This window comes from Lucilia sericata, unplaced genomic scaffold (genome assembly GCF_015586225.1).
Source record: "Lucilia sericata isolate MDLA Ls3-8-SP2 unplaced genomic scaffold, ASM1558622v1 Contig001318F_arrow, whole genome shotgun sequence".
Lineage (NCBI taxonomy): Eukaryota > Metazoa > Arthropoda > Insecta > Diptera > Calliphoridae > Lucilia > Lucilia sericata.
In genome coordinates this window covers 111191-123983 of record NW_023995264.1, presented here as the reverse complement: position 1 = coordinate 123983, position 12793 = coordinate 111191, and the positions used below count along the sequence as shown (strand labels likewise).

At 30.7% G+C, this 12793-nt stretch overlaps 1 protein-coding gene across 1 annotated transcript; it reads left to right on the top strand.

Moving 5' to 3' along the window:
• Window positions 1-8267: 8267 nt before the first annotated feature.
• Window positions 8268-9138, top strand: LOC119610942 (putative odorant-binding protein A5). The gene is made up of 2 exons (XM_037966364.1): window positions 8268-8446; window positions 8498-9138. Exons 1-2 carry the CDS (start codon window positions 8312-8314, stop codon window positions 8984-8986), a joined length of 624 nt encoding a protein of 207 aa, XP_037822292.1. The 5' UTR covers window positions 8268-8311; the 3' UTR covers window positions 8987-9138.
• Window positions 9139-12793: the final 3655 nt, after the last annotated feature.

Here is a 12793-nt window from a genome sequence, read left to right as displayed (position 1 = left end):
TTCAACATGTTGTTGATTCTGTTTATCTGTGAAGCTGTTATTTATTTGTGGCGGCTAAATAAATATACATATGTTGTACATATGTATAGTTTTTGGGAATTTTCTGAAATTAATCCTTATATGCCAAAATTGTAATTAATTTTTTGTTCAAATTTATTAAATGTCATAATTTAATTTTATGATTTTATGTTAAATTTTAAGATTAAAATACTGTGTATCATAACATATAAGAAAACTTAAAAAAATTTATGTTTTTTCATTCATTTGTGTTGATGTATATTTTACCCTAATTTTTAAATAAATTTATTAATTAATAAAACAACTATGCAATTAACAATACATTTAAGAATACATTTTGAAATTCAATGGTATCACTTCTCTGCAGTTCGACAAAGAGTCAATGCATCCGAAAAATGCATTGACTCTTAATTCGTCTATCGTCATGGATGTACTGTTTGTAAAGGATGGTGAAGATAATTGTCACTTTAGTGTCCCCTTTGTAAGCGAAAGAGTGGACACTTAAAAAGCACTTGTCTGTCTCTTCGTAACCTATGGGGTTACGATTGACATCCTCGCAGGACAAGCTCTTCTTTAAATAGCTAGTCACCTGGACGGTTGGTGACTAGGTGTAACCTTATGTGTTAGGTTAAATAGGGAGTTCGGGACTGTCGAACCGAACTGCTGGGTTATACAAGATAACATGCATCCATCACCATTCAACACAGTACACTTCTTATTCATCCGATATACATACACATTATGGAAACATCCGTCGCACTATACGGACATCAATTCTGTATCATACACACCTGACACCAACTCCTTTCCAAAGATCCCACAGTCATTCCTCTACAGGATATCTGTTGTCTTGACACCGAACTTATTCCAAATTATAGACTTTATTAGTCTTTAACCAACATTCTCTTTGAGTTTGGGCCTAAACCGCAATCACCCCAATAACCGGACAAGACAAAGTACGAAACTCTACCTCTTGGGCTAGCAGTTGGTACCATGAGATGGGTTCTCATGGTACCAGATTATAAGGTTCCCTGGTTCGACCCCAGATCAAAACATTCCAAAAAAAGACCGAGAGTACATTTGAGACCACCATTTTATAGTCCCGGCAGACTAAAGATATTGGTAGCACCTCTTTTCCCGCGCATTTCAATAACACCATGAGGGGGAAGATCATAAAGGTAACAAGAACCGGGGGGGGGGAAGGAATCTAACCAACAGACTAGTCTACAAATTAGTTCATAGACCAGTCCATGGTATATTAACTAGACCATAGGCTAGCAAAGAGACCAAGTTAAATAGTATTTCATAGATTAGTCCTCTACATTAGTTCATAGGTTAATCTATAAAGTAGTTTATACACCAGACCAGTTAATATACTTCTTATTTAGTATATAAACTATTCAATAGACTAGTCCACAAATTAGTTCATAGACCAGTCTATAAAATAGTACATAGGCTAGATAATAAAACAATCTTAATAAAAACTAGTTCAAGAGCTAGTCAATAGTCTAGTATATAAACTGTTAGTCTAGTATATAACTGTTAGACTAGTCTGCATATTAGTCCATACACCAGTCCACAGAACAGTCAATAGACTAGTCTATTAAGTTGTCAAAAGACTAGTCTTTAGTACAGTTCATAATCTAGTCCTTAGACTGGTCATATACTTTTCGACATACATGTTCATAGAGTAGCCTATAGGCTTGTCGATAGACTAAGACTTTTGACTATTGACTAGTAGCCTAATCTTAAAACTAGACCGTAGGCTAGTCCATAGACTAGTCTACATATTAGTCCATAGACCGATCCACAGATCAGGCAATTGGCAAGTCTATTAACTTGTCAAAAAAATAGTCTTTAGTACAATTCATGGTCAGTAGACTGGTCAATAGACCTTTCGACAGACAAGTTAATAGAGTAGTCCATAGACTTGTCGATAGACTAATCTTTTGATTGGGTAGTCCATAGAATAGTCTACATATTAGTCCAGTCCACAGAACAGTCAATAGACTAGTCTATTAAGTTTTCAAAAGACCAGTTCTTAGTACAGTTCATAGTCTAGTCCTTAGACTGGTCATAGACCTTCCAACAGACAATTTCATAGATTAGCCCATAGACTTGTCGATAGACTAAGACTTTTGAATATTCTTGACAGCTCATGATCTAGTCCTGGTCGATAAACCTTCCGACAGACAAGTTAATAGAGTAGCCTATAGTCTTGCCAATAGACTAATCTTTTGACTTGTCTATTGACTAGTATATAGATTAGTACATTGACTGGTTTGTGGACTAGGGACTAATCTTTTGATTTGTATATAAACTAGTCTATTGACAATTTTATAGACTACTTTATGGATTTGGATATTGTCTTATGAACTGTTTTAATAGGTACTTTATTAAATAGTTTATGGACCAATCTAGTGACAAGTCGATAGACTATTCCATAGAATATTTCATAAACTATGACATAGACTTGTCCGTATGCTAATTCCAAAACTAGTCAATAGGTAAGTTCATAAAGTAGTGCATTGAATATTTCATAGACTAGGAATATATTAGTCCACAAGCTAAATATTAAACAAACAAGACTATTGACTAGTAAATTTGATTACAAATACCCAGTAAAAACTTTCATTGCCATATAAAGGGTTCAAACACTTAAATTTACTTACACAATAGTATTTTAAATCACGGTGATGTCATTGGAGTCAAGTACTTACCATAAACGATTATAAGTAATTAGAAAAAGTAGTCATTGTAAATCGCATGAAAAAACGTATACAGCTTCTATATCTTCACTGGCAAGAGGAGTAATGAAATAGAAAGTATTTATATAACACATTATTAGACAACTTCTACTGAATCCAGACAATATGTAGTAGTCATTGAAAAGTATGTTGTTAGGTAAGTAGTTACAATTGAAAGCAATTACCTAGTTTTTGCTGGGAAAGTAACCTAATAAGACAAATGTTCAACCCTTCATTCTGAGATTTTATAACTGTGATTTTGGTTTTGCATCCTTTCTTTGCCCTTTCACAGAAAAAATTTTCACACGAAAATTTATTCAAATATAAAATATAAAGAGAAAAACACAGTTTTTGTAATAACTGTGCACTTGTTCTCACAAAATTCACAGAATCTCAAAACGGATGCACGCTCTATAATGAACAGACAATTCATAAATTCTCCACAATGAAATACGTAAATATTTCACAAAAACGACCTGTTACCAAAGAATGAACCTGCTACAATGTGAACGCAGATCATGTGAATTTATTGAAATGAAATGCGGGTCTGAAACGGACAGACAGACATACTTATTTAGTACATTTAGTTACTGGCAGAACACTTGCTTCAATGAGAATGTTGTTTTGAAAAGACTCGGCAAAACAAAAGGAGGTCTTTAGAAACAATTTAGTTTGTAAAATGAAAATAAACAAAATATATTGAAAAACACAATAAATGAAACAAAACGTGCAGTGCATAATAAACGCTTGAAAGAAACAACCAGAAATGTGGATGGAGAAAGATGTGAGGTTTGCAAAAAAAAAGGACGATTATCCTGTCATTCACTTGTTGCGGCAGTATAAAATTTTGTGTTATTTTATTTTTGTAATTGGCTTTGATTGTGAGTATAATTTGACACGGTATATATAAGACTAAAAACGTAAGAAGACTCAAATATTTCAATCGGACAGGTAGTTTGTTTCGTTTTATTTTCCATGTACATGACAGTGAGAAAAAAATCATGAAACTGAAACAGGTACGTTGTTATGGAGTTGTAGTAGAGACGTGGAATAGTTTGGGATTAAAAACACAATTTAGAATCAAAAGACTTAAGACACGAACTTTTTTGTTCTTAATACAGGAAGGAAGTACAAGAGCAGGGGGAAATATTATAATATTTATACCCTACACCACTTTAGTGAGGAGGGTATGTTGGATTTGTGTTGATGTTTGTAACATACAAAAATATTCGTCCTAGACCCACCTTAAAGTATACCAATCGGCTTAGAATCGTTTTCTGACGATTAAGCTATGTCCGTCCGTCTGGTTGGCTGGCTGTCCATGTAAACCTTGTGCGCAAGGTACAGGTCACAATTTTCAAGATAATTGATTGAAATTTGGCACGCACGTTTTACTTGACAAGGACGAAGCCTATTGAAAATGGTTAAAATCAGTCCATTATTTCACCTAGCCCCCATAGAACAGAACCCCCCGAAAAGGGCTTCTGAGCTCATAATTATGTTAAATATACAGATATATCGATAAAATACGGCATAACTTAGTTTTATAGAAGTCTTGATGACCCTGCCAAATTTCATAAAGATCGGGCCCCATTTGACCCTAGCTCCCATACAAAGTCCCCTTCAGAAAATTACTTGAATGTCCTAACTTATAAACACAAATATCGCGATGAAATAAAATATTATGTAAATATAAATATATTCACAAAATTTTATCGGGCTTGGTCCATATTTGCCCCTAGCCCCCATATAAAGCCTCTTTCAGAAAATTAGTTTTTCATCCATAAATTGCTTAAATGTATCGGAACAAGGGAATATTGAAGATAAATGCTTTATTATGAAAAATAAATCACATTTAATATTCATAACTGGTGTAGGGTATCATATGGTCGGCCACGCCCGACTATACTTTCTTACTTGTTTTTGTTAAATCAGTTTTTTTTTTGTAATGTAGATCACACTTTAAGTAAGACACTTAAAAGTGTGTGTCTTAAGTCTTTTGTTTTAAAGCGAAATAAATGTTTAACTTTTGCCTCAAACACCAAAATGTTATTTTTATGATTAATAAATTTTCTAAAAATTTTAAAAAATTTCTAATATTTCCCTCTGATCCTGTTATTTCCTCCTATTTAACTTCGAAATCACTATAATATACTCCCCTTTAAACTGCGCTTCTGTTTAATCCTGTTATGTTAAACTCTTCCTTTAAATATATCTATCTGTCTGTCTTTATTTACCATGAAATCCCAAAAATTCTCACATCTTAAAACAAATTTCAATATTGCATTGTTACGAATGAATTCCCACTGGGTATGAAATGAAGTTTTTTAAAAGCCAACCAGCTTCACTTTTCAAGCGTGTGAACCTGTTGTTACTGTGAAATATTCTTAGCAAATTTGCCAAAAAACATATAAAAATGTTGTCTTCTTTTCAAATTAAAGAAAAATAACAACAAATGAAATAAAATTTTTTTTAAATATTTTGCAATCTTATTTCTAATTCTAAGAAATTATAAATTTATTTCACTATTTTTATTATTGTCTCAAACAAAAAACAGTGCAAAAGATGATCATGATCATTTCATGCTAAATCGTGTTTTTTGTCAATTTATTACAGTTGTTGTATCTCTATTTAAAAATAGAGTTTGAATTGGTTTTTGTGGCTAATTTTTTTTTCTTTTTGGTTTTGTCAAAATTTATGTTTAAATTTTAATATTTTTTGGTAGTTTATCTCCTCTACCTGTAAATTAGATTTTTTCTTAAACAAGGTTGTTTAAGGTTTTTGGTCTTAATTTGTGTACAATTTGTTTTAAAAGTCAAAAACTCTCGATTGACACGCAAAACTAATTCCCACGCAACCTTCTATATTTTGGGTTTTCAAACGAAATATTAAAAATATCTTGCAAAAATCGTGATTTTTTTAATCTGGTTTCACTTTAGTTTAAAACTAAATAATATTTTAAAATTATTAATTTTTGTTAATTTATTTGCTTATAACATCGTTTTAATTTCACTTTTTATTTAAATGATATAAAATTAACCATGTTTAAATTGTATCAGGGAATTATTTATAAAATTAGTGTTCTGGCCAGGTAAGGCGGAGGTGGTGGGTTCGATTAACAGCTGACGCACTGGGTAGGGAGCGTACAACAGGCCCAGGTCTATTTTTTCGAATTTGATGTAAAATAATATAACTAAGAAAGTAACTACTTAACTAAGTAACTAACTAACTAAACTAACTAACTAACTAACTAACTAACTAACTAACTAACTAACTAACTAACTAACTAACTAACTAACTAACTAACTAACTAACTAACTAACTAACTAACTAACTAACTAACTAACTAACTAACTAACTAACTAACTAACTAACTAACTACTAACTAACTAACTAACTACTAACTAACTAACTAACTAACTAACTAACTAACTAACTAACTAACTACTAACTAACTAACTAACTAACTAACTAACTAACTAACTAACTAACTAACTAACTAACTAACTAACTAACTAACTAACTAACTACTAACTAACTAACTAACTAACTAACTAACTAACTAACTAACTAACTAACTAACTAACTAACTAACTAACTAACTAACTAACTAACTAACTAACTAACTAACTAACTAACTAACTAACTAACTAACTAACTAACTAACTAACTAACTAACTAACTAACTAACTAACTAACTAACTAACTAACTAACTAACTAACTAACTAACTAACTAACTAACTAACTAACTAACTAACTAACTAACTACTAACTACTAACTAACTAACTACTAACTAACTAACTAACTAACTAACTAACTAACTAACTAACTAACTAACTAACTAACTAACTAACTAACTAACTAACTAACTAACTAACTAACTAACTAACTAACTAACTAACTAACTAACTAACTAACTAACTAACTAACTAACTAACTAACTAACTAACTAACTAACTAACTAACTAACTAACTAACTAACTAACTAACTAACTAACTAACTAACTAACTAACTAACTAACTAACTAACTAACTAACTAACTAACTAACTAACTAACTAACTAACTACTAACTAACTAACTAACTAACTAACTAACTAACTAACTAACTAACTAACTAACTAACTAACTACTACTAACTAACTAACTAACTAACTAACTAACTAACTAACTAACTAACTACTAACTAACTAACTAACTAACTAACTAACTAACTAACTAACTAACTAACTAACTAACTAACTAACTAACTAACTAACTACTAACTAACTAACTAACTAACTAACTAACTAACTAACTAACTAACTAACTAACTAACTACTAACTACTAACTAACTAACTAACTAACTAACTAACTAACTAACTAACTAACTAACTAACTAACTAACTAACTAACTAACTACTAACTAACTAACTAACTAACTAACTAACTAACTAACTAACTAACTAACTAACTAACTAACTAACTAACTAACTACTAACTAACTAACTAACTAACTAACTAACTAACTAACTAACTAACTAACTAACTAACTAACTAACTAACTAACTAACTAACTAACTAACTAACTAACTACTAACTAACTAACTAACTAACTACTAACTAACTAACTAACTAACTAACTAACTAACTAACTAACTAACTAACTAACTAACTAACTAACTAACTAACTAACTAACTAGCTAGCTAACTAACTAACTAACTAACTGACTCACATAAAATTTGAGCGCTGTACTTAGGTGTTAAATTATCTCAGTTTTAATTAATTATCGAAGTGCTACGCTCGCTAAGCCAATCCGCCCTTTTTTCCCTAAATAATAATATGAGTTGTCCATACACATAGACTACTACTTCAATACTTCTTATATATGGGAAGAGAAACGCCCACTATATCCAATCCGCCCATTTACACCAAAGCAAAATATCAAACTTATCCATGCAAAATTTGAGGAGTCTTGCAGTTTTTGAGATATACGACTTTTAATACTTATTTGGTAAGCTGTTGCAGTACCTTCTAGACCCTTGCAATTTTTACGATATACAATTTTGATAACTTATTTGGTAAGTGTTGTGGTACCTCACCTACGAAAAGGAAGTCTAAAGTTGATTTCAGATATATAGGAAGGATATATCAGAAAATCGCTCCAGCCATCTTTACGTCTGTAGACTTCAAACTTACATACTTATATACATACAAACAAACATACATTCGGTTTAATATACATATATAGATATACTTTACATAGATTACTTTTATTTAAAATATGTAATAATAAAAATTTTTTAAATCAACAATAGAGTCAAATTATTTATTTTTTAAAGCAATTTTATCAAATTATAACTAATATTTTTATATTAGAGAACAATTACTCGATAATTTGTTAAAATTATTTTAATTTAACTAACAAATAAATAATCTGTAAAATAAATACGATATATTTAATTTCATTGAATAAAACTCATATAAATATCACAGTTTTAGAATGAAAATGAAGCAGATCGTTTTGTAAAACCAAAACAAATAAAAGAAAATTTCGGATAAAAATGTTTTCACAAATATTTTTACCAATACTAATACTAACTCAAGCTATAGCTGAGGAAAGTGACATAGAAACACTTTTCAAGGAGACAAAAGTAATACCGGATGTTTTGCAAACGGCACCAAAGGAAAAATTAAAGGTAATAGTAACTATATATTAAAGGATTTTATAAAGTTATTTAATAACACAGCTCGAATTTGCAAATGGCCTTCTGGTGGGAGATGGCAAAGAGTTTACTCCCACCGAAACTAAGGATGCTCCAACACTTGATTGGTCTTCGGATCCCAATACTTACTACACTGTTTATATGGCTTCACCTGATGCTCCGTATCCTGATAATCCTATATGGAAAGAATTTATACATTGGCTAGTGGTGAATATACCCGGTAAAGATGTCGATAAAGGAGAAGTTTATAGCCCTTATTTAGGTCCTATTTCTCCCAAAACTGGCAGTGTCATGCGTTATGTATTTTTGGTCTACGAACAGCCGGGTAAATTGGAATTTAATGAACCTTATGTTAATCATTCCCAGTTGGAAGGACATTCTAATTTTAAAGTAGAGAAATTTGCGGAAAAATATAATATGGGTAAACCATTGGCCGGTAATGTCTTTCGTAGTCAATGGGATGAATACGTGCCGATATTGCATAAACGTATGGGAGTAACAGTGGATGAATAGGTTTAAATTAAATTGTTGAAAAAAATATATTAGTCTATAACTGCATCAATGGGGAAATGGTCATGATTTATGGAAATAAGATAAATATTTTTTGTTTATTAATAAGTAATTAAATAAATTGTAGAAAACACTATGCATTGCACCATAATTAAGTTAATTATGAGTAATTATTTAAAGGAAAGTTATTTAAAATGGTTTAGTTTTCAAAAGTTTAAAGACAATTTTTAAAATGCTGAAAGACTATAGAGTAGTTTACAGTCTCGACCAAAGAAAAGTCTATAGTCTTGAATATAGAATATTCTATAGTCTTGAATAAAGAATAGTCTATAGTCTTGACTATAGTATATAGTCATGACTGTAAAATAGTACATAGTCAATGCTATAGAATAATCTATATTCTTGATGATTGAATAGTATAAAGTGTTAACTATCGAATAGTCTATAGTCTAGACTATAAGATATTCTATAATTTTGACTATGGAATAGTCAATAGTCTTGACAGTAGAAATGTCAACGGTCTTGACAATAGTATAGCCTATAGTCTTGACTATAAAATAGCCTATACTCGACTATTGAATAGTCTGTAGTCTTGATTATAGATTATAGTGTTAACTATAGAATAGTCTATAGTCTAGGCTATAGGATAGTCTATAATTTTGACTATAGACGAATATATAGATTTGGCTATAGAACAAATTATAATCTTGGCTATTGAATAAACTATGAAATAGCATGTAGTCTTGACTACAGAATAGCCTATAATCTTGACTATAGGGTAGACTATGGTGTCGACTATGAATTGTCTATATTCTTAGCTATAGAATAGATTTAGTATTGACTATATAATAGTCTTTACTATGGAATCATGTCTATAGAGAAGTTTATAGTCTTGACTATTGAATGGACTACATAAAAGCCTGCAGTCGTGGCTATAGAATAGCCTAAGTCCTTGACTATGAAATAGTATAAAGTATTGACTATATAATACTCTATAGGGTTGACTATGGAATAGTCTATAGTCTCGACTATAGAATAGTGTATAGTCGTGACTATAGAATAGTCTATAGTCGTGACTATAGAATAGTCAATAGTCTTGACTATAGAGTAATCTATAGTCTTGACTATAGATTAGTCTATAGTCGTGACTATAGAATAGTCTATAGTTGTGATTATAGAATAGTCTATAGTCTTGACTATAGAATAGTCTATAGTCTTGACTATAGAATAGTCTATAGTCTTGACTATAGAATAGTCAATAGTCTTGACTATAGAATAGTCTATAGTCTTGACTATGGAATAGCCTACAGTCTCGAATCTAAAATAGTCTATAGTCTTGACTATGGAATAGTCTATAGTCTTGTCTATAGAATAGTCTATAGTCTTGACTATAGAATAGTCTATAATCTTGACTATAGAATAGTCAATGGCCTTAACTATAGAATAGTCTATAGTCTTTACTATAGAATATTCTATAGTCATGACTATAGAATAGTCTATAGTCTTGACTATAGAATAGTCTATATTCTTGACAATAGAATAGTCTATAGTCTTGACTATGGAATAGTCTATAGTCTTGACCATAGAATAGTCTATAGTCTTGACTATAGAATAGTCTATAGTCTTGACAATAGAATAGTCTATAGTCTTGACTATAGCATAGTCCATAGACTTGATTATAGAATTGTCTATAGTCTTAACTATGGAATGGTTTATAGTCTTGACTACAGAATGGTCTATAGTCTTGACTATAGAATAGTCTATTGTCTAGACTATGGAATAGTCTATAGTCTTGACTATAGAATAGTCTATAGTCTTGACTATAGAATAGTCTAGAGTCTTGACTATAGAATAATCTGTAGTCTTGACTACAGAATAGTCTATAGCAGAGGAGCGCAAGATTGCCATTACATAGCACGCGTGATAGGATAAGAAAATTCTGCTGACGCTAAGTTGATACACATACACTATAGGTTTAATTCTTCTTCTTTTTATAATGAGCAATATCAGTGGGTTTGCTCTCAACTTGAAAAACAAAATCAAATCAGTTGCTGATCAGCACTTGTCGAAGCAAGGTCTGTGCGCGACGTTTTTAAAATACACACAGAAATACAACAACAAAATTTTGAGAAAGCCGAATTAATGTAGGAGAACATGAGAGAACAGTTGTTAGTTTTTTATATATAGACTTTGATATACGCTGGCTGTCAAAATCCATAATAAACATTTGACAGTTAGCATATACTTTATAGTTTATAGTCATTTTATTAGTATACTTTTATTTTGAATTGAATTCTGTTCTCTGCTGCTTTACCAACACAAATAAAACTATGGTACTCTATGGTAGTATGTGTTTGAGCAACACTGGTCTATAGTCTTGACTATAGAATAGTCTATGGTCTTGACTATAGAATAGTCTATAGTCTTGACTATAGAATAGTCTATAGTCTTGACTATAGAATAGTCTATATTCTTGACAATAGAATAGTCTATAGTCTTGACTATGGAATAGTCTATAGTCTTGACCATAGAATAGTCTATAGTCTTGACTATAGAATAGTCTATAGTCTTGACAATAGAATAGTCTATAGTCTTGACTATAGCATAGTCCATAGACTTGATTATAGAATAGTCTTGACTATAGAATAGTCTATAGTCTTGACTATAGAATAGTCTAGAGTCTTGACTATAGAATAATCTGTAGTCTTGACTACAGAATAGTCTATAGTCTTGACTATAGAATAGTCTATGGTCTTGACTATAGAATAGTCTATAGTCTTGACTATATAATAGTATATAGTCTTGACTATAGCATAGTCTATAGTCGTGACTATAGAATAGTCTATAGTCGTGACTATAGAATAGTCTAGAGTCTTGACTATAGAATAATCTGTAGTCTTGACTACAGAATAATCTATAGTCTTGACTATAGAATAGTCTATGGTCTTGACTATAGAATAGTCTATAGTCTTGACTATATAATAGTATATAGTCTTGACTATAGCATAGTCTATAGTCGTGACTATAGAATAGTCTATAGTCGTGACTATAGAATAGTCTATAGTCGTGACTATAGAATAGTCTATAGTCCTAACTATAGAATAGTCTACAGTCTTGACTATAGAATAGTCAATATTTTCAACTATAGTCTATAGCCTTGACTATAGGATAGTCTATAGTATTGTCTATAGAATGGTCTATAGTCTTGACTATAGAATAGTCTATAGTCTTAACTATTGAATAGTCTATAGTATTGACTATATAATATTCCATAGTCTTGACTATAGAATAGTCTATAGTCTTGACTATAGAATAGTCTGTATTTTTGACTATAGAATAGTCTATTGTCTTGACTATATAGTCTTGACTATATAGTCTTGACTATGGAAAAGTCTATAGACTCGACTATAGAATAGTCTATGGTCTTGACGTTATATAATGCTGATTATAGAACAGTCTATAGTCAAGACCATAGACTATAGAAAATTTAGTTAAAATTGTTTTCAGAGTTAAGCTTTATCTACAAGTTAAAACAATTAGTTCCTGATGAGAGATGAAACCAGGATTCTTGCGAGTGTACTTAAAGTTGGCGATTCTTTACAAGTGATGGTGTTTGGGAAGCTTATGTACGAAAGCAATATTCCTCTTCTTTTCTTCGTCAACCTGCCATATTTTAAATCTTATCCTATATTAAAGTTCATTGAACTCCTGCACAAAGCCTCTAATGTCTAAGGAAGCAGGTGTATCCTTAAATAATTATAAAAATAAAACTAATTTAGGAAAAAACGCAATTGAATTTAAATAATCATC